At 37.7% G+C, this 21,190-nt stretch overlaps 1 protein-coding gene across 10 annotated transcripts in view; it reads left to right on the plus strand.

The window, feature by feature from the left end:
* The window catches only part of dgki (diacylglycerol kinase, iota), a 195,921-nt gene that overhangs the window by 152,178 nt on the left and 22,553 nt on the right, over positions 1-21,190 (plus strand). For 4 of the 10 annotated variants that reach the window (XM_062066438.1, XM_062066439.1, XM_062066445.1 and 1 more), the window contains exons 17-26: positions 6,140-6,202; positions 6,353-6,426; positions 6,501-6,612; positions 9,940-10,026; positions 10,244-10,356; positions 10,955-11,017; positions 18,629-18,729; positions 18,795-18,874; positions 20,709-20,753; positions 20,831-21,010. In XM_062066438.1, the coding sequence (XP_061922422.1) occupies positions 6,140-6,202; positions 6,353-6,426; positions 6,501-6,612; positions 9,940-10,026; positions 10,244-10,356; positions 10,955-11,017; positions 18,629-18,729; positions 18,795-18,874; positions 20,709-20,753; positions 20,831-21,010 (918 nt within the window). Of the gene's footprint in view, positions 1-6,139; positions 6,203-6,352; positions 6,427-6,500; positions 6,613-9,939; positions 10,027-10,243; positions 10,357-10,954; positions 11,018-18,628; positions 18,730-18,794; positions 20,671-20,708; positions 20,754-20,830; positions 21,011-21,190 lie in introns of those variants that run through there. The other 6 variants (XM_062066443.1, XM_062066444.1, XM_062066440.1 and 3 more) reach the window with 4 other exon arrangements.

Raw genomic sequence — 21,190 nt, forward strand, 5'->3', positions numbered from 1 at the left:
TGTAAGTGTATCTTATGTTTTTTGTGTGGATTTAATTTAAAAAAAAAAAAAAAAAAAAAAAAAAAAACCGATACTGATAATAGAAAAACAGATACCGATAATTTCCGATATTACATTTTAACGCATTTATCGGCCGATAATATCGGCAGACCGATATTATCGGACATCTCTAATCATGACTTGTGGGGACCACCCTTTCTACAGGTTGTGGAGGCATAAAAAAATGGCTCATACACCAGGGGTGTCCAAAGTGCGGCCTGGGGGCCGTTTGCGGCCCGCAGCTAATTGTTTACCGGCTCGCCACACATTCTGCAAAAATTGATAATATTGCAAACATTTTTAAAAACATTTTAAAAAAGTGGAATGAGGTGAAATCTAACAAGAAAAAGTTGCAAAGTTGACACAAAAGCTGCCATGCAGGCTGTTTTTTTCTTTTGTCTTTGTTTATTTTTCATTTTTTTGCCATTGCTAAAAAAAAAAAAAAAAAGACTAAAAATCTATGTTATAATGAATTATTACTTAAAAAATATCACTTTAAAATAGGGATGTCCGATAATGGCTTTTTGCCGATATCCGATATGCCGATATTGTCCAACTCTTTAATTACCGATACCGATATCAACCGATACCGATATCAACCGATATATATACAGTCGTGGAATTAACACATTATTATGCCTAATTTGGACAACCAGGTATGGTGAAGATAAGGTACTTTTAAAAAAAAAATGAATCAAATAAGATAAATAAATTAAAAACATTTTCTTGAATAAAAAAGAAAGTAAAACAATATAAAAACAGTTACATAGAAACTAGCTATTAATGAAAATTTGTAAAATTAACTGTTAAAGGTTAGTATTATTAGTGGACCAGCAGCACGCACAATCATGTGTGCTTACGGACTGTATCCCTTGCAGACTGTATTGATATATATTGATATATAATGTAGGAACCAGAATATTAATAACAGAAAGAAACAACCCTTTTGTGTGAATGAGTGTAAATGGGGGAGGGAGGTTTTTTGGGTTGGTGCACTAATTGTAAGTGTATCTTATGTTTTTTGTGTGGATTTAATTTAAAAATAAAAAAATAAAAAAATAAAAAAACGATACTGATAATAAAAAAAAAACGATACCGATAATTTCCGATATTACATTTTAACGCATTTATCGGCCGATAATAGCGGCAGACCGATATTATCGGACATCTCTAATCATGACTTGTGGGGACCACCCTTTCTACAGGTTGTGGAGGCATAAAAAAATGGCTCATACACCAGGGGTGTCCAAAGTGCGGCCCGGGGGCCATTTGCGGCCCGCAGCTAATTGTTTACCGGCTCGCCACACATTCTGCAAAAATTGATAATATTGCAAAAAATTTTTTAAAAATTTTAAAAAAGTGGAATGAGGTGAAATCTAACAAGAAAAAGTTGCAATGTTGACACAAAAGCTGCCATGCAGGCTGTTTTTTTTCTTTTGTCTTTCTTTATTTTTCATTTTTTTGCCATTGCTAAAAAAAATTTAAAAAAAGACTAAAAATCTATGTTATAATGAATTATTACTTAAAAAATATCACTTTAAAATAGGGATGTCCGATAATGGCTTTTTGCCGATATCCGATATGCCGATATTGTCCAACTCTTTAATTACCGATACCGATATCAACCGATACCGATATCAACCAATATATACAGTCGTGGAATTAACACATTATTATGCCTAATTTGGACAACCAGGTATGGTGAAGATTAGGTACTTTTTTTAAAAAATGAATCAAATAAAATAAGATAAATAAATTAAAAACATTTTCTTGAATAAAAAAGAACGTAAAACAATATAAAAACAGTTACATAGAAACTAGTAATTAATGAAAATTTGTAAAATTAACTGTTAAAGGTTAGTGTTATTAGTGGACCAGCAGCACGCACAATCATGTGTGCTTACGGACTGTATCCCTTGCAGACTGTATTGATATATATTGATATATAATGTAGGAAGCAGAATATTAATAACAGAAAGAAACAACCCTTTTGTGTGAATGAGTGTGAATGGGGGAGGGAGTTTTTTGGGTTGGTGCACTAATTGTAAGTGTATCTTGTGTTTTTTTTGTGGATTTAATAAAAAAAACAAAAAAAACAAAAAAAAACACACAAAAAAACGATACTGATAATAAAAAAACCGATACCGATTATTTCCGATATTACATTTTAACGCATTTATCGGCCGATAATATCGGCAGACCGATATTATCAGACATCTCTAATCATGACTTGTGGGGACCACCCTTTCTACAGGTTGTGGAGGCATAAAAAAATGGCTCATACACCAGGGGTGTCCAAAGTGCGGCCCGGGGGCCATTTGCGGCCCGCAGCTAATTGTTTACCGGCTCGCCACACATTCTGCAAAAATTGATAATATTGAAAAAAATTTTAAAAACATTTTAAAAAAGTGGAATGAGGTGAAATCTAACAAGAAAAAGTTGCAAAGTTGACACAAAACCTGCCATGCAGGCTGTTTTCTTTCTTTTGTCTTTGTTTATTTTTCATTTTTTTGCCATTGCTAAAAAAATTTTAAAAAAAGACTAAAAATCTATGTTATAATGAATTATTACTTTAAAAATATCACTTTAAAATAGGGATGTCCGATAATGGCTTTTTGCCGATATCCGATATGCCAATATTGTCCAACTTTTTAATTACTGATACCGATATCAACCGATACCGATATCAACCGATATATATACAGTCGTGGAATTAACACATTATTATGCCTAATTTGGACAACCAGGTATGGTGAAGATAAGGTACTTTTAAAAAAAAATTAATAAAATAAGATAAATACATTAAAAACATTTTCTTGAATAAAAAAGAAAGTACAACAATATAAAAACAGTTACATAGAAACTAGTAATTAATGAAAATTTGTAAAATTAACTGTTAAAGGTTAGTATTATTAGTGGACCAGCAGCACGCACAATCATGTGTGCTTATGGACTGTATCCCTTGCAGACTGTATTGATATATATTGATATATAATGTAGGAACCAGAATATTAATAACAGAAAGAAACAACCCTTTTGTGTGAATGAGTGTAAATGGGGGAGGGAGGTTTTTTGGGTTGGTGCACTAATTGTAAGTGTATCTTATGTTTTTTGTGTGGATTTAATTTAAAAAAAACAAAAAAAAAACGATACTGATAATTAAAAAAAACGATACCGATAATTTCCGATATTACATTTTAACGCATTTATCGGCCGATAATATCGGCAGACCGATATTATCGGACATCTCTAATCATGACTTGTGGGGACCACCCTTTCTACAGGTTGTGGAGGCATAAAAAAATGGCTCATACACCAGGGGTGTCCAAAGTGCCATTTGCGGCCCGCAGCTAATTGTTTACCGGCCCGCCACACATTCTGCAAAAATTGCAAAATTGATAATATTGCAAAAATGTTAAAAAACATTTAAATAAAGTGGAATGAGGGGAAATCTAACAAGAAAAAGTTGCAATGTTGACACAAAAGCTGCCATGCAGGCTGTTTTTTTTCTTTTGTCTTTGTTTATTTTTCATTTTTTTGCCATTGCTAAAAAAAAAAAAAAAAAAAAAGACTAAAAATCTATGTTATAATGAATTATTACTTAAAAAACATCACTTTAAAATGTTTTATGTGGAAAAAATATTGCGTATATTGTGTGGTTGCCGTATAAAAACATCAAAGTTTTATTTGACAAAAGAGCATAAAACAAACAAAATAATAGTTCAAACGTAAAATCGACAGATATATCTGAAGTTGATCTCGTAATTTAAGTGTTAAAAGTTTTTAAAAAATGTATCACTTTATGAGTGGGGGACCTTTTGGATCCCAAATATATTTAGTAGGATTTTATTTAACTTTTCACTGCGATTACTCAAAAATATTAAAGACTTAAAATCAATGGTGTCCTGCATTATTGATCTTTTAAGGCTCTAATTACTAAATACTGCATATTTCAGTTTTACTATAAAAAACAAAGTTGTCTTTGACAGAAAATTCTTTTTTTTTTTTTACTTTATATCAACCTCAAGTTGATATAGAGATTTACTGTAAGCGTTAAATAAAAAATAATAATAATAATTTGACTTATTTTTAACAGTTTAATGACTGAGGCCCTTTATAGTCCCCGGGAGCCCTAAAGGTTAAAAAAAAATAAAAATCCATATATTTTGTTAAGGTTTGAAAATGAAAAATATCAAAATGGCCCCCGCATGCTTAAATTTTTCCGTGTACGGCCCTCAGTGGAAAAAGTTTGGACACCCCTGTCATACACGTCTTTAAATCTCTGGATTGATGAAGTAATGTGCTGATCATTCTTACTGGGGACTCTGGGGAAAAAAGAGTTCATATGGTTCATGGGGACCAAATTTAAATAATTTTGCATAATTCACACAAATTTGTACGTGACGACTGAGGACCATTTAAAAAAAATAAAAAATTCAAATGAAATATGGGCCAAAGCTTAAAAATCACTTAGGCATCTTCAGAATGGATCTGACTATCATTTAAAAAGGTTTCCCTTTAGGGCAGTGGTCCCGCGGCCCGGTACCGGTCCATGGACCGCACAAGGAATTTAAAAAATAAATAAATAAATAAAATGTTTCATCAATTTCCCCACTTCTATCATCCCCGGGTCCAGTGGACCCGGACATCTTATATGTAATATAAATGTGTAGGGGGGGTGTATGGTGTGTGGTCATTAAATATGTATTCTGATATATGTTCTTCACAGAAAATGAGCCAAAGTCAGTGAGTCTCAGTTTGAAAAATTAATTAATTGTATCATTTTTCTTTTAATAAAAAATGAAAACGGGTCCCACAGACCCGAACACCACACAAGGGTAAAATGACAGTGGATATAGATCAGGGGTGCCCACACTTTTTCTGCCGGCGAGCTACTTTTCAATTGACCAAGTGGAGGGGATCTACCTCATTCATATCTATATAACTTATATTGATTTATTTATGAAAGAGATGTTTTTGTTGATTATTTATTTGTAATACATTGGCAAAAAGTTTCAATTTTTTTTTTTTCAAAATGTCATTATGGGGTATTGTGAGTAGAATTGTAAGGACAAAAATAAAAGGATTCTATTTTGGAATAAGGTTGTAACAAAAAAAATAATAATGAGGGACAAACTGTAAAAATTTATTATTAATCTACTTGTTCATTTACTGTTAATATCTGCTAATTTTCTGTTTCAACATGTTGTATCTACACTTCTGTTAAAATGTAATAATAGCTTATTCTTCTCTTCTTTGATACTTTACGTTAGTTTTGGATGATACCACACATTTAGGTATCGATGTGATACCAAGTAGTTACAGGATCATACATTGGTCATATTCAAAGTCCTCATGTGTCCAGGGACGTATTTACTGAGTTTATAAACACAATATGAATTTAAAAAAAATTAAAAAAGATTTTGTGATGCTAAAAAATATTGATGTAATCATAGTAGTATCGACTAGATACACTCCTGTACTTGGTATCATTACAGTGGATGTCAGGTGTAGATCCACCCATGGCGTTTGTTTACATTGTGACGCCGGTGAGCTATTGTATCCTCCTACGGTGTGTAGTGAAGCATGTTTAGCTATTCCTCGTCCTCCAGTGATAATGCTACTTGTAAGAAACTTACTTTATTTGTCGCCATGGAGACAAGGATTAGTGATTTAGAAGTAGCTACAACACTGCAGACTGTGGATGGATGTTAGCCGCTGTCTTAAAGCACCTCTTCCTGAGGGTGTTTCAGTGTTTAACTTCACCTTTATCTTGACTTTTTACACCAAAATGCGTCCATTCTCCCTTTTCTGTCCACACACCGTGTCTGCGTGTAAGTACTCTGTGTGCGCGCGCTGCCGAACACGCTCCTCTGCTCGTAAAACCAGCAACACAAAATGCAACGGGTCCATCAGACCCACAAACGCTGGCTGAGTAACAACAATATGAACATTTACACAAGGGTTAAAAAAAGTATTTCTTACGGTTTTCCTGCTTTGTTGATGTCTTCTAAAGTAAGATGGAATGATCAGAAGACGTTACTCTATTTATTAATGGAAGTGTAATGAAGTCTTCTCCCCGCTTGTGTGTGGGACACAGGCCGCCTTCTCGGATTTCCTCCAGAGGAGCTCGAGGGACTTGTCCAAGCACGTCCGAGTGGTGGTGAGTACGAGGAACACACTCTCGCTGGTGTGTGATCACACCACACCACGACACCGGCGAGTGACCGCCAGCACGCTGCTGTCGACACAAGACAGATCTGGTGGATCTGCACCATCCCCGCTTCAAGAACTCACATCTCGACTCTTGCAGTGTGACGGCACAGACCTGACTACAAAGATCCAGGAGCTGAAATTCCAGTGCATTGTGTTTCTCAACATTCCCAGGTACAGTAGGTGTGACGGCAGACCCGCTCGCCGCGTGACAGGAAGTGTTGTTAACTACTTGCTGTCGCGTGCAGATACTGCGCGGGCACCATGCCGTGGGGGAACACGGGCGACCACCGCGACTTTGAGCCGCAGCGCCACGACGACGGCTGCATCGAGGTCATCGGCTTCACCATGGCCTCACTGGTGAGACACACACGCGCTGCAAAAAGTCGTTGATCAAAAACAAAACAAAAAATACAAAAATGAGGGGTATTTTATTTGAACTAAGCAAAATTATCTGCCAATAGAACAAGAAAATTTGGCTAGTCAAGACTTTCCAAAACAAGTTAAATTAGCTAACCTCAATGAACCCAAAAATAGCTTAAAATAAGTATATTCTCACTAATAACAAGTGCACTTTTCATGGTAGAATAAACAAATACGAGACCTTTTTTCTCAATATGTTGAAAAATATTCTTAAATGAAGTAAATGCTAGTGCCATTATCTTCACATAATGATATGCGCTCGGCATTACATTTCTTGCATTTTCCCATCGATAAAATGACATCATCGCGCCAAGTGCGTGCTCTTTCAGTCAATTAGTGCGCAAGGAATATACATACACTACCGTTCAAAAGTTTGGGGTCACCCAAACAATTTAGTGGAATAGCCTTCATTTCTAAGAACAAGAATAGACTGTCGAGTTTCAGATGAAAGTTCTCTTTTTCTGGCCATTTTGAGCGTTTAATTGACCCCACAAATGTGATGCTCCAGAAACTCAATCTGCTCAAAGGAAGGTCCGTTTTGTAGCTTCTGTAACGAGCTAAAGTGTTTTCAGATGTGTGAACATGATTGCACAAGGGTTTTCTAATCATCAATTAGCCTTCTGAGCCAATGAGCAAACACATTGTACCATTAGAACACTGGAGCTGGAAATGGGCCTCTATACACCTATGTAGATATTGCACCAAAAAGCAGACATTTGCAGCTAGAATAGTCATTTACCACATTAGCAAAGTTAAGACTAGTTTAAAGTTATCTTCATTGAAAAGTACAGTGCTTTTCCTTCAAAAATAAGGACATTTCAATGTGACCCCAAACTTTTGAACGGTAGTATATATATATATATATATATATATATATATATATATATATATATATATATATATATATATATATATATATATATATATATATATATATATATATATATATATATATATATATATATATATATCACTCACTCGCCATACAGCAATAGACATCTGCCTATTACCTGACACCTGACATGTTAGCTACTTCTCTTTGTTTATAATGTTTATAATGTCTATTTTCTATTTCCTGCTGGATCTACTTTCTATTTTATGCTGCTGCTGTCGTATATACTGTAATATTGTACATGGTCATTGGTATATATTGTATATATGTTATAGACATAATATAATACATCTGCATATATATTATTCTGTACACATATCATGTATATATTCGTATATATGTTAGATTTTTTTATCGCTATATTAGTCTATTTATACCTGCATTGTCCTTTCCATCCTTACACTTTCCATCATTGTAACTAAACAACTGTGTTGAACAATTTCCCTTGTGGATCATTCAAGTTTGTCTAAGTCTAATATATATATATATATATATATATATATATATGTATATATATATATACATATATATATATATATATATATATATATATATATATATATATATATATATATATATATATATATATATATATATATATATATATATATATATATATATATATATATATATATATATGTATATATATATGTATATATATATATATATATATATATATATATATATATGTATATATATATATATATATATATATGTATATATATATGTATATATATATATATATATATATATATATATATGTATATATATATATATATATATATATATATATGTGTATATATATATATGTATATATATATATATATATATATATATATATATATATATATATATATATATGTATATATATATATATATACATATACATATATATATATATATACATATATATATATATATACACATATATATATATATATATATATATATATATATATATATATACATATATATATACATATATATATATATACATATATATATACATATATATATATATATATATATACATATATATATATATATATATATATATATATATATATATGTATATGTATATATATATGTATATATATATGTATATATATATATATGTATATATATATGTATATATATATATATATATATATATATATATATATATATATATATATATATATATATATATATAAATAAATACAGCCCGGCACCCCGACCAAATTTTTTTTAATTGTAATTTTGAACAGTTTATCTGAGTGTGCATGAACTATTTCTGTTCAAAATTGTTTGAAATATTAAATGTTTTAATATTAACTGTCAGTTTGCTGTACTGTGCCAACTGTACTACTATATGAGTACGTATTTTCTATTGTTTCATTGGAAATAAAACAGCAAAGTCCATTTGGCTGTCATCTGTTTTAATTATGAGACACAATTGTGTCAAAATCATGATTTTTTTTTTCATGCTTGTAATAAGAAATGATTACCGTATTTTTCGGAGTATAAGTCGCTCCAGAGTATAAGTCGCACCGGCCGAAAATGCATAATAAAGAAGGGGAAAAAAACATATATAAGTCGCACTGGAGTATAAGTCGCATTTTTTGGGGAAATGTATTTGATAAAAGCCAACAGCAAGAATAGACATTTGAAAGGCAATTTAAAATGTCTAAAGAATAGTGAACAACAGGCTGAATAAGTGTACGTTATATGAGGCATAAATAACCAACTGAGAAGGTGCCTGGTATGTTAACGTAACATATTATGGTAAGAGTCATTCAAATAACTATAACATATAGAACATGCTATACGTTTACCAAACAATCTGTCACTCCTAATCGCTAAATCCCATGAAATCTTATACGTCTAGTTTCTTACGTGAATGAGATCAATAATATTATTTGATATTTTACGCTAATGTGTTAATCATTTCACACATAAGTCGCTCCTGAGTATAAGTCGCACCCCCGGCCAAACTATGAAAAAAACTGCGACTTATAGTCCGAAAAATATGGTACTTTAAAAAAGTAGTTTTATACTTGTGAGTGTTGATGACACAGCTTTGCAACATTTGATATTCTAGTTTCAAGCATGTTTTACTCAATATAGCTCATCAAATCTCAGCAACAAGCTGTAATATCTTACTGACATCATTTAGGACCAAAACACTTCAAACAAGTAAAACACTCGAACATAAAATCTGCTTAGTGAGAAGAATTATCTTATCAAACAGAAAATAAGCAAATATCACCCTTATTTGAGATATTTCATCTTACTTAGATTCCAGTTTTTGCGGTGTACAAACTGCACAGAACACACATTGGACCACTTTTGAAGTGGCTGCGGGTTCACGTGATGCCTCCTCCGTCCTGCAGGCGGCGCTACAAGTGGGCGGCCACGGCGAGAGGCTGCACCAGTGCCGGGAGGTGATCCTCACCACGTACAAGACCGTGCCTGTTCAGGTGAGCGCATGCCCCATCACCAGTCTTCAATTTGTCCGAGACGTCGTCGTCAAATCCTTCAGCCAACCAGTCAGCTATTTTAAAGGTCACAAAACTCATCACTGACATTTCCCAAAGATGATGAGTTGCGCTCTTAAAAGAGGAAGCAGGCAGGCCGCTCTAAGTGGCTTTTCTTGTTGCGAGCTTCTCAAAGCGGCCCTCCCGATTGTCCTCGCAGGTGGACGGCGAGCCCTGCCGGCTGGCTCCGTCCACGCTCCGCATCTCGCTGCGCAACCAGGCCAACATGGTGCAGAAGAGCAAGAGGCGCACCTCTGTGCCCCTACTCAACGAGTGAGTCTCTCACACACACACACACACACACACACACACACACACACACAGTCATACAACCTGCACAGTGGGAGCTGACTCCTGTCAATATGTGAGTGTGTGTAGCGACTAACACTCCTCCACCCTCCGCACTGCACTAATATTCTTCATGGGTTTTGACTCTGTGTGTGTGTGTGTGTGTGTGTGTGTGTGTGTGTGTGTGTGTGTGTGTGTGTGTGTGTGTGTGTGTGTGTGCGTGTAATTTATCACAAACTAGAGTAATTGTGTGACTAACTTTTGTCCGTGCTTGATGTACTGTGATGCTACTGTACGCTCTGCTATCACTGCCTCTATTTACCTCTTTTCTCCACCTCTCCATCCTCCCTTCTCGTGTCTCTTTCTCCTTTGCCTCCAATGTCCGTCCAATTATTTGTCGTTTGTTTACCTCTTTTTTTTTAACTTTTCTCTCTGCTTCCTCCCCGCTCTTTAACATCTCGTCGTCCCTCCCTCCTCTCTTGTGTGTGTGTGTGTGCGTGTGTGTGTGTGTGTGTGTGTGTGTGTGTGTGTGTGTGTGTGTGTGTGTGTGTGTGTGTGTGTGTGTGTGTGTGTGCGGCCGTAGTATTCAGAAGGTGTGTGCAGCTGATCTGCGCCGCCTCTCTGCTCCCCCTGACTCCTTCTCTGTGTAAGTACCTCACCCTCTGTCAACGTAATGTGTGTGTGTGTGTGTGCGTGTGTGTGTGCGTGTGTGTGTGCGTGTGCGTGTGTGCATTAGTGCCATATGTAAATAGATCAATGTGTTCTTGTTGATTATCAGTGTTTAACTGCACTAGATATAAAGCAGCTTTGTGATACAACACTGCCCCCAAGTGGCCACTCTTGTTCCTTGTAGGGCAGAGTGGTGTATTAAAAGAAAAAAAAAAAAGAGTATGGCCAACTAAAACAACAGGCACCATTTTTGCTACCAACTTTTGACGTCAGTTTTCTTAAAGAGATGAACAAAAAGAATATGTCTATATATATATATATATATATATATATATATATATATATATATATATATATATATATATATATATATATATATATATATATATATATATATATATATATATATATATATATATATATATATATATACTGTTTAGTTGCTTGGATGGATCTAACATAATAGTGTGAGAGTCCAGTCCATAGTGGATCTAACATAATAGTGAGAGTCCAGTCCATAGTGGATCTAACATAATAGTGTGAGAGTCCAGTCCATAGTGGATCTAACATAATAGTGAGAGTCCAGTCCATAGTGGATCTAACATAATAGTGTGAGAGTCCAGTCCATAGTGGATCTAACATAATAGTGAGAGTCCAGTCCATAGTGGATCTAACATAATAGTGAGAGTCCAGTCCATAGTGGATCTAACATAATAGTGTGAGAGTCCAGTCCATAGTGGATCTAACATAATAGTGTGAGAGTCCAGTCCATAGTGGATCCAACATAATAGTGAGAGTCCAGTCCATAGTGGATCTAACATAATAGTGTGAGAGTCCAGTCCATAGTGGATCTAACATAATAGTGAGAGTCCAGTCCATAGTGGATCTAACATAATAGTGTGAGAGTCCAGTTCATAGTGGATCTAACATAATAGTGAGAGTCCAGTCTATAGTGGATCTAACATAATAATGAGAGTCCAGTCCATAGTGGATCCAACATAATAGTGAGAGTCCAGTCCATAGTGGATCTAACATAATAGTGAGAGTCCAGTCCATAGTGGATCTAACATAATAGTGAGAGTCCAGTCCATGGTGGATCTAACATAATAGTGAGAGTCCAGTCTATAGTGGATCTAACATAATAGTGTGAGAGTCCAGTCCATAGTGGATCTAACATAATAGTGTGAGAGTCCAGTCCATAGTGGATCTAACATAATATTGTGAGAGTCCAGTCCATAGTGGATCTAACATGATAGTGTGAGAGTCCAGTCCATAGTGGATCTAACATAATAGTGAGAGTCCAGTCTATAGTGGATCTAACATAATAGTGAGAGTCCAGTCCATAGTGGATCTAACATGATAGTGAGAGTCCAGTCCATAGTGGATCTAACATAATAATGAGAGTCCAGTCTATAGTGGATCTAACATAATAGTGTGAGAGTCCAGTCCATAGTGGATCTAACATAATAGTGAGAGTCCAGTCCATAGTGGATCTAACATAATAGTGAGAGTCCAGTCCATAGTGGATCTAACATAATAGTGAGAGTCCAGTCCATAGTGGATCTAACATAATAGTGAGAGTCCAGTCCATAGTGGATCTAACATAATAGTGAAAGTCCAGTCCATAGTGGATCCAACATAATAGTGAGAGTCCAGTCCATAGTGGATCTAACATAATAGTGTGAGAGTCCAGTCCATAGTGGATCTAACATAATAGTGTGAGAGTCCAGTCCATAGTGGATCCAACATAATAGTGAGAGTCCAGTCCATAGTGGATCTAACATAATAGTGTGAGTCCAGTCCATAGTGGATCTAACATAATAGTGAGAGTCCAGTCCATAGTGGATCTAACATAATAGTGTGAGAGTCCAGTCCATAGTGGATCCAACATAATAGTGAGAGTCCAGTCCATAGTGGATCTAACATAATAGTGAGAGTCCAGTCCATAGTGGATCTAACATAATAGTGAAAGTCCAGTCCATAGTGGATCCAACATAATAGTGAGAGTCCAGTCCATAGTGGATCCAACATAATAGTGAGAGTCCAGTCCATAGTGGATCTAACATAATAGTGAGAGTCCAGTCCATAGTGGATCTAACATAATAGTGAGAGTCCAGTCCATAGTGGATCTAACATAATAGTGAAAGTCCAGTCCATAGTGGATCCAACATAATAGTGAGAGTCCAGTCCATAGTGGATCCAACATAATAGTGAGAGTCCAGTCCATAGTGGATCTAACATAATAGTGAGAGTCCAGTCCATAGTGGATCTAACATAATAGTGAGAGTCCAGTCCATAGTGGATCTAACATAATAGTGAGAGTCCAGTCCATAGTGGATCTAACATAATAGTGAGAGTCCAGTCCATAGTGGATCTAACATAATAGTGAGAGTCCAGTCCATAGTGGATCTAACATAATAGTGAAAGTCCAGTCCATAGTGGATCCAACATAATAGTGAGAGTCCAGTCCATAGTGGATCTAACATAATAGTGTGAGAGTCCAGTCCATAGTGGATCTAACATAATAGTGTGAGAGTCCAGTCCATAGTGGATCCAACATAATAGTGAGAGTCCAGTCCATAGTGGATCTAACATAATAGTGTGAGTCCAGTCCATAGTGGATCTAACATAATAGTGAGAGTCCAGTCCATAGTGGATCTAACATAATAGTGTGAGAGTCCAGTCCATAGTGGATCCAACATAATAGTGAGAGTCCAGTCCATAGTGGATCTAACATAATAGTGAGAGTCCAGTCCATAGTGGATCTAACATAATAGTGAAAGTCCAGTCCATAGTGGATCCAACATAATAGTGAGAGTCCAGTCCATAGTGGATCCAACATAATAGTGAGAGTCCAGTCCATAGTGGATCTAACATAATAGTGAGAGTCCAGTCCATAGTGGATCTAACATAATAGTGAGAGTCCAGTCCATAGTGGATCTAACATAATAGTGAGAGTCCAGTCCATAGTGGATCTAACATAATAGTGAGAGTCCAGTCCATAGTGGATCTAACATAATAGTGAGAGTCCAGTCCATAGTGGATCTAACATAATAGTGAGAGTTCAGTCCATAGTGGATCTAACATAATAATGTGAGAGTCCAGTCCATAGTGGATCTAACATAATAGTGAGAGTCCAGTCCATAGTGGATCTAACATAATAGTGTGAGAGTCCAGTCCATAGTGGATCTAACATAATAGTGAGAGTCCAGTCCATAGTGGATCTAACATAATAGTGAGAGTCCAGTCCATAGTGGATCTAACATAATAGTGTGAGAGTCCAGTCCATAGTGGATCTAACATAATAGTGAGAGTCCAGTCCATAGTGGATCTAATATAATAGTGAGAGTCCAGTCCATAGTGGATCTAACATAATAGTGAGAGTCCAGTCCGTAGTGGATCTAACATAGTGTGAGAGTCCAGTCCATAGTGGATCTAACATAATAGTGAGAGTCCAGTCCATAGTGGGGCCAGCAGGAGACCATCTTGAGTGGAGACAGGTCAGCAGTGCAAAGACGTCCCCAACTGATGCACAGATGAGTGGTCCAACCTGGGTCCCGACTTTGAACAGCTAGCGCCTCATCTTCTTTCAAGCTCCAACAGGACAATTATACGCGTGGAAAAAGTAGCACTTCAAATCATCTCCAAGTTGGTAGCGTTCATGGTGCCCTGTAGTCACGTGACTGCCTATTTGACCAATCATTGAGGAGACGCATGAAACGACTGGGCCATACTCTTAATACACCACTCTGCTAGTAGGTGTGAAAGTGTGACACCTAGTGGAAAACTCCAGTATGACAGCCTAGCGTTTTCTTTCACTGCTGAGTCTCAATTGGCGCACTTTGTGTTGTCTCCTCCCAGTATTGTGGGCATTTTGATGTTTTGCATAATTCATGAAAACAGACACAAAAATGGATTGCTCGCCTTATTCCGCTCACTTAACAGACGCAATCCACTTTGCACACGTTTAGTAGCTCAGCTTTGCGTGTGCTATCCGGTCTGCACATGTTTTAGTACACGCAATCCTTCAGTAAATCAGGCCCTTAAGTGTAAGTATGTAAGTGTAATGCACTTATGCACTCCAAAGACTTAAGTGTAAGTACACAAGTGCAGCAATGGAGACACAGCATCTTGCTTTCTACTATTTTGGTGTGTTGTGAGCTTGGCAGCTTTTCCTCTTCTCAGTAGGGATGGGAATTGATAAGATTTTTACCATTTCGAGTCCAATTTCGATGCTGCTTAACGGTTCGGTTCTTTACCCCATTCTCTTATCAATTGTCATTTGTTTAAAAGGACAGCAAACAAGTTGATTAGCGTTGGTTAGTTTTGAAAAAAACCAAAAAAAAAACGTGTACAAACACATTAGCGAGGTCTTAAAAGACCCACAGCCTTGATGGGGTGACAGAAAAAAACTAGAGATGTCCGATAATGGCTTTTTTGCCGATATCCGATATTCCGATATTGTCCAACTCTTAATTACCGAGTCCGATATCAACCGATACCGATATATACAGTCGTGGAATTAACACATTATTATGCCTAATTTTGTTGTGATGCCCCGCTGGATGCATTAAACAATGTAACAAGGTTTTCCAAAATAAAACAACTCAAGTTATGGAAAAAAATGCCAACATGGCACTGCCATATTTATTATTGAAGTCACAAAGTGCATTATTTATTTTAACATGCCTCAAAACAGCAGCTTGGGGTGGGGTAGCGGGGGGTGTATATTGTAGCGTCCCGGAAGAGTTAGTGCTGCAAGGGGTTCTGGGTATTTGTTCTGTTGTGTTTATGTTGTGTTACGGTGCGGATGTTCTCCCGAAATGTGTTTGTCATTCTTGTTTGGTGTGGGTTCACAGTGTGGCGCGTATTTGTAACAGTGTTAAAGTTGTTTATACGGCCACCCTCAGTGTAACCTGTATGGCTGTTGACCAAGTATGGGTTGCATTCACTCGTGTGTGTGAAAAGCCGTAGATATTATGTGATTGGGCCGGCACGCTAATGCAGCGCCTTTAAGACACGCCCCCAATATTGTTGTCTGGGTGGAAATAGGGAGAAATTCGGGGTCGGCAACCCAAAATGTTGAAAGAGCCATATTGGACCAAAAATACAAAAACAAATCTGTCTGGAGCCGCAAAAAATTAAAAGCCATATTAGATGTGTCATGAGATATAAATTTAATTAAGAGGACTTAAAGGAAACTAAATTAGCTCAAATCTAGCTACAAATGAGGCATAATGATGCAATATGTACATATCGCTAGCCTAAATAGCATGTTAGCATCGATTAGCTTGCAGTCATGCAGTGACCAAATATGTCTGATTAGCACTCCACACAAGTCACATCAACAAAACTCACCTTTGTGCATTCACGCACAACATTAAAAGTGTGGTGGACAAAATGAGATAGAAAAAGAAGTGGCATAAAACACGTCCTAGAAAGTCGGAGAAAGTTATACATGTAAACAAACTATATGGTGAGTTCAAGGACCGCCAAAATTAGTAGGACAAAACGGCGCTCGCCAAATACTTGAATCAGTGAAGCATATTTAATATAAACAGTGTGATTTATAACAATTAGGGAGGTTTGTGTCATGTTTGTCCTCCTACAGAAACCATACTAAAACAAAAAAATAGATTTTTTTTCCCCTCATCTTTTTCCATTCTTCATACATTTTTGAAAAATCTCCAGAGAGCCACGAGGGCGGCGCTAAAGAGCCGCATCTAGAGCCGCGGGTTGCCGACCCCCGCCCTATCCCCAGGTGCATGTTGTTTGGAGGTGGGAGGGGCCTATCCCCAGGTGCATGTTGTTTGGAGGTGGGAGGGGCCTATCCCCAGGTGCATGTCTTTGGAGGTGGGAAGAAACCGGAGTACCCGGAGGGAACCCACGCAGTCACGGGGAGAACATGCAAACTCCACACAGAAAGATCGCGAGCCCGGGATCGAACCCAGGACCTTCGTATTGTGAGGCACATGCACTATTTTGCCCATTTTGAAAACAACCATCATTTAATAATAAAATAAACATTCTGCTGTAGTAATTAAAAAAATACAACATAAATTATTCTGTGACAAATGACAATTACAGTATCTCAAAATGTTAATGTACATTTTTTAGATAGAAATGACAAGTATTATTACGGGTTGTCCCGATACCTATATTTTGGGACCGGCACCGGTACCAAAATGTATTTCGATACTTTTCTAAATAAAGGGTACCACAAAAAATTTCATTATTGGCTTTATTTGAACAAATCTTAGGGTACATGAAACATATGTTTATTATTGTAATTTAGTCCTTAAATAAAATAGTGAACATACTAGACAACTTGTCTTTTAGTAGTAAGTAAACAAACAAAGACTCCTACTTAGTCCATGCAGTAACATATTGTGTCATTTATACACCTATTATGTTGTACACATTATGAGGGACAAACTGTAAAAAATAATTATTAATCTACTTGTTCATTTACTGTTAATATCTGCTTATTTTCTGTTTCAACATGTTCCATCTACACTTCTGTTAAAATGTAATAATCACTTATTCTTCTCTTCTTTGATACTTGACATTAGTTTTGGATGATACCACACATTTAGGTATCGATCCGATACCACGTAGTTACAGGATCATACATTGGTCATATTCAAAGTCCTCATGTGTCCAGGGACGTATTTACTGACTTTATAAACATAATATGAATTTTTTAAAAAGGAAAAAAGATTTTGTGACGATAAAAATATTGATGTAATCATAGTAATATCGACTAAACACGCTCCTGTACTTGGTATCATTACAGTGGATGTCAGGTGTAGATCCACCCATGGCGTTTGTTTACATTGTGACGCCGGTGAGCTATTGTATCCTCCTACGGTGTGTAGTGAAGCATGTTTAGCTATTCCTCGTCCTCCAGTGATAATGATACTTGTAAGAAACTTACTTTATTTGTCGCTATGGAGACAAGGATTAGTGATTTAGAAGTAGCTAAAACACTTCCGACTGCCATGTCGTAAAGCAGCTCTTCCTGAGGGTGTTTCAGTGTTATAACTCCACCTTTATCGTCAGTTTTTAGGTCAAAATGCGTCCGTTCTCCCTTTTCTGTCTACACACTGTGTCTGCTTGTAAGTACTCTGTGTGTGTGCGCTGCCGAACATGCTCCTCTGCTCGTAAAACCAGCAATGTCATGCCTGTCAAAACAAAATAAAAAAATTGCAAACCGGTACTTTTCAAACAGAGTATAGTACCGTTTTTGATTCATTAGTACCACGATACTATACTAGTAGCGGTATACCGTATATATCTTCCTTTCTCGTCAATAATTCTGAAGTTTGTGCTGCTGAATCGAGGCTGGAGTTTTCAATTCCCATCCCTACTTCTCAGTGTGCTTTTTGCTTTCCATCTCAACATGAACTTACAATCTAAACGTTCCCACTCCATGAAGAAAAGATCAGGTGTTAGTCACAAAACCTGCAGAGATGTCCCACTTTGTCTTCTGATGCGTGTCTTTCCTCTGCATACATTGTGCTGAACTTGCCTTTGCATGACCGTGTTGGTGTGCGCGTACACGCACGTGCCTTGTCGCGCTTCACAGTCCGCACGCCGTCCCGGATCGCCTCCGCCTGCGAGTGAATCGGATCAGCCTGCAGGAGTACGACAGGCTGCAGTACGACAAAGAGCGCCTGCGAGACATCTGTGAGTGTGTGCACTGTGGAAGGTGAAGAGCATTTCAGGGTGAAATGTGTTCCTTTGTGTCGCAGCTATCCCGGTAGGAATCGTGGTGGTGAGAGGCGACTGTGACCTGGAGACGTGTCGGCTCTACATCGACAGGCTGCAGGAGGCAAGACCACACCCTTTTTGCCACTGTCAGGTTCAAACACTGATGACATCTATTAATCAGACAAGAAGCAAGGAACCATGCAGAGACAGAGTTCAATTTAGCTCATGGGGAGAACGCATGGAGCTGCACACTTAGTCACAGTCTCGCCCTACGCTCTAAGGTTCAGCTCCTGCGTCCCTCTATTTATTCAGAGTTCCATAGTCACTGAGGCCGCCTCTAAAAGGAGTGTTCACATATATTATGCAAAGCAGGTCCAGGACGCACAGTACGTGACGGAATGTGCTGGGGGCCTTGTGATTTCGCCTTGTCCACGCTTCGTCTGCGTGTTGTCATCTTATCTTCGTTGAGGTCCTTGAAGTCTCTGCTTCGTCTGCGTGCTGTCATCTTATCTTCGTTGAGGTCGTTGAAGTCCTTGGCTGTTAGCGGGCTAAAACAAAGATAACATCTGTGGCTGAGGCCACCCCTCAGACAAGAAGTTTTGTCCTTGCATAGATTAGAAAAGTCTTACTTGAGCACAATAGCTAATAAGTAAAGCAACGGACTTTAAGCATACTAAAGTTAGTGTGATAATATATACATAATTATTCTAACAGCTGTACTCTTGTAATAATAATAATAAAAAAATATATTTGTAAAAAGCACTTTTCATTGAGTAAACAACCTCAAAGTGCTACAGTGTATTAAAAAAATAAAAATAAAAAGATAATAAAAATAAAAACTAGAACAGCCAAATAGCTAAAACTAGTATGCATATATCTAAAAAAAAAAGCCTTTTTTAAAAGCATCCACAGTCTGTGGTGCCCTCAGGTGGTCAGGGAGAGTGTTCCACAGACTAAGAGCGGCGGAGCAGAAAGCCCGGTCTCCCATTGTTCGTAGCTTTGTCCTCGGAGGTTGGAGGAGGTTAGCCTGTCCGGAGCGGAGGTGTCGTGTGGAGGATTTGGGGGTGAGTAGTTCTTTGAGGTAGAGGGGGGCATTTCCGTGGAGGCACTGGTGTATTGTACGTATTGCAGCTTCTGGATGTTCTTGCTGGGGATCCCGACAAGAAGTGCGTTGCCGTAGTCTAGCCTGGAGGAGACAGGCTAGACAGTCTCCATCACGCTCTGGCGGAAGATTGTACGCCTCCTCTTTTATTTGGACTTTCCCTGATTACATGGCAACTGCTGTTTCTAAGGGACGGGGGTCGTAAACAGCCATCGCCTTTGATTACAACAGTTCGAAGAAAAGGTCGTAAAACAGTTCAAAGAACACGTGCCTTGAGGGGAGTCAGGCCCTGCTTTGCATCAGTCCATCTTAGACGACGGGCCCAGCGAAGCCGGCGGTGTTTCTGGGTGTTGTTGATAAGTGGCTTTCGCTTTGTATAGTAGAGTTTTAACTTGCACTTACAGATGTAGCGACAAACTGTGGTTACTGACAGTGGTTTTCGGAAGTGTTCCTGAGCCCATGTGGTGATATCCTTTACGACATCCACAGTTTCCAACATGTTGCAGGCATCAAATTCCAAATGAGCTAATATTTGCAAAAACTAACAAAAGTTTTCCAGTTTGAACGTTAAGTATCTTGTCTTTGCAGTCTATTCAATTGAATATAAGTTGAAAAGGATTTGCAAATCATCGTATTCTGTTTTTATTTACCATTTACACAACGTGACAACTTCACTGAAATTGTTGTAAAATAGCAGATAGAAGTGATTGGACAGGTCACAGGGTCGTACAAATGATCAATATGAACACTGGAGGGGGAATCGAACCCACGTGCATCACGAGAGGGAAGGTCTTTGTGTGGGTGAACTAAATTGTCTTCCCTCTTAACCGTCATTCATCTCTGGGCTCTGCAGGATTTGCACCAGGCGCCCTCTGGAGGTCACAGAGTGCACTACCAGGTGAGCTTCCGCACACGTTCTTGACCTTCTTGCTTCATGCCAGAGCTGAAAGATGAAGGAGACGTTTGTGTGTGCAGGATGAGAGCAGAGGCGTCCTCAGGTTCACGGCCACCGGCAGACTGTCTTCCAACTGGAGCTTCTTAGATTGTGAGTCGAGGCAGAAGGCCTCCACCTTTGACCTCCACGCTAACCTTGGTTGTCCTTCGTGGTCCGCAGCGACGTCGGCCGACCGCTTCTATCGCATCGACAAGGCTCAGGTAGGACACAACCAGGCAACTAATGCTAGGTTCACACCAACGGCGCTTTGACGGCGCTTTAAAGCGGCATGCACAGCGGCGTTAAAGCGTAACAAAGCCTGATTAAAGCGTGAGGGTCCTAATGGATCGTGGGAAAGCTTGTAGTGAAGCGGGACATGCGGCAAGTTCGGCAAAATTTTT

This window comes from Entelurus aequoreus, linkage group LG12 (assembly GCF_033978785.1).
Source record: "Entelurus aequoreus isolate RoL-2023_Sb linkage group LG12, RoL_Eaeq_v1.1, whole genome shotgun sequence".
In the NCBI taxonomy this organism is placed as follows: domain Eukaryota; kingdom Metazoa; phylum Chordata; class Actinopteri; order Syngnathiformes; family Syngnathidae; genus Entelurus; species Entelurus aequoreus.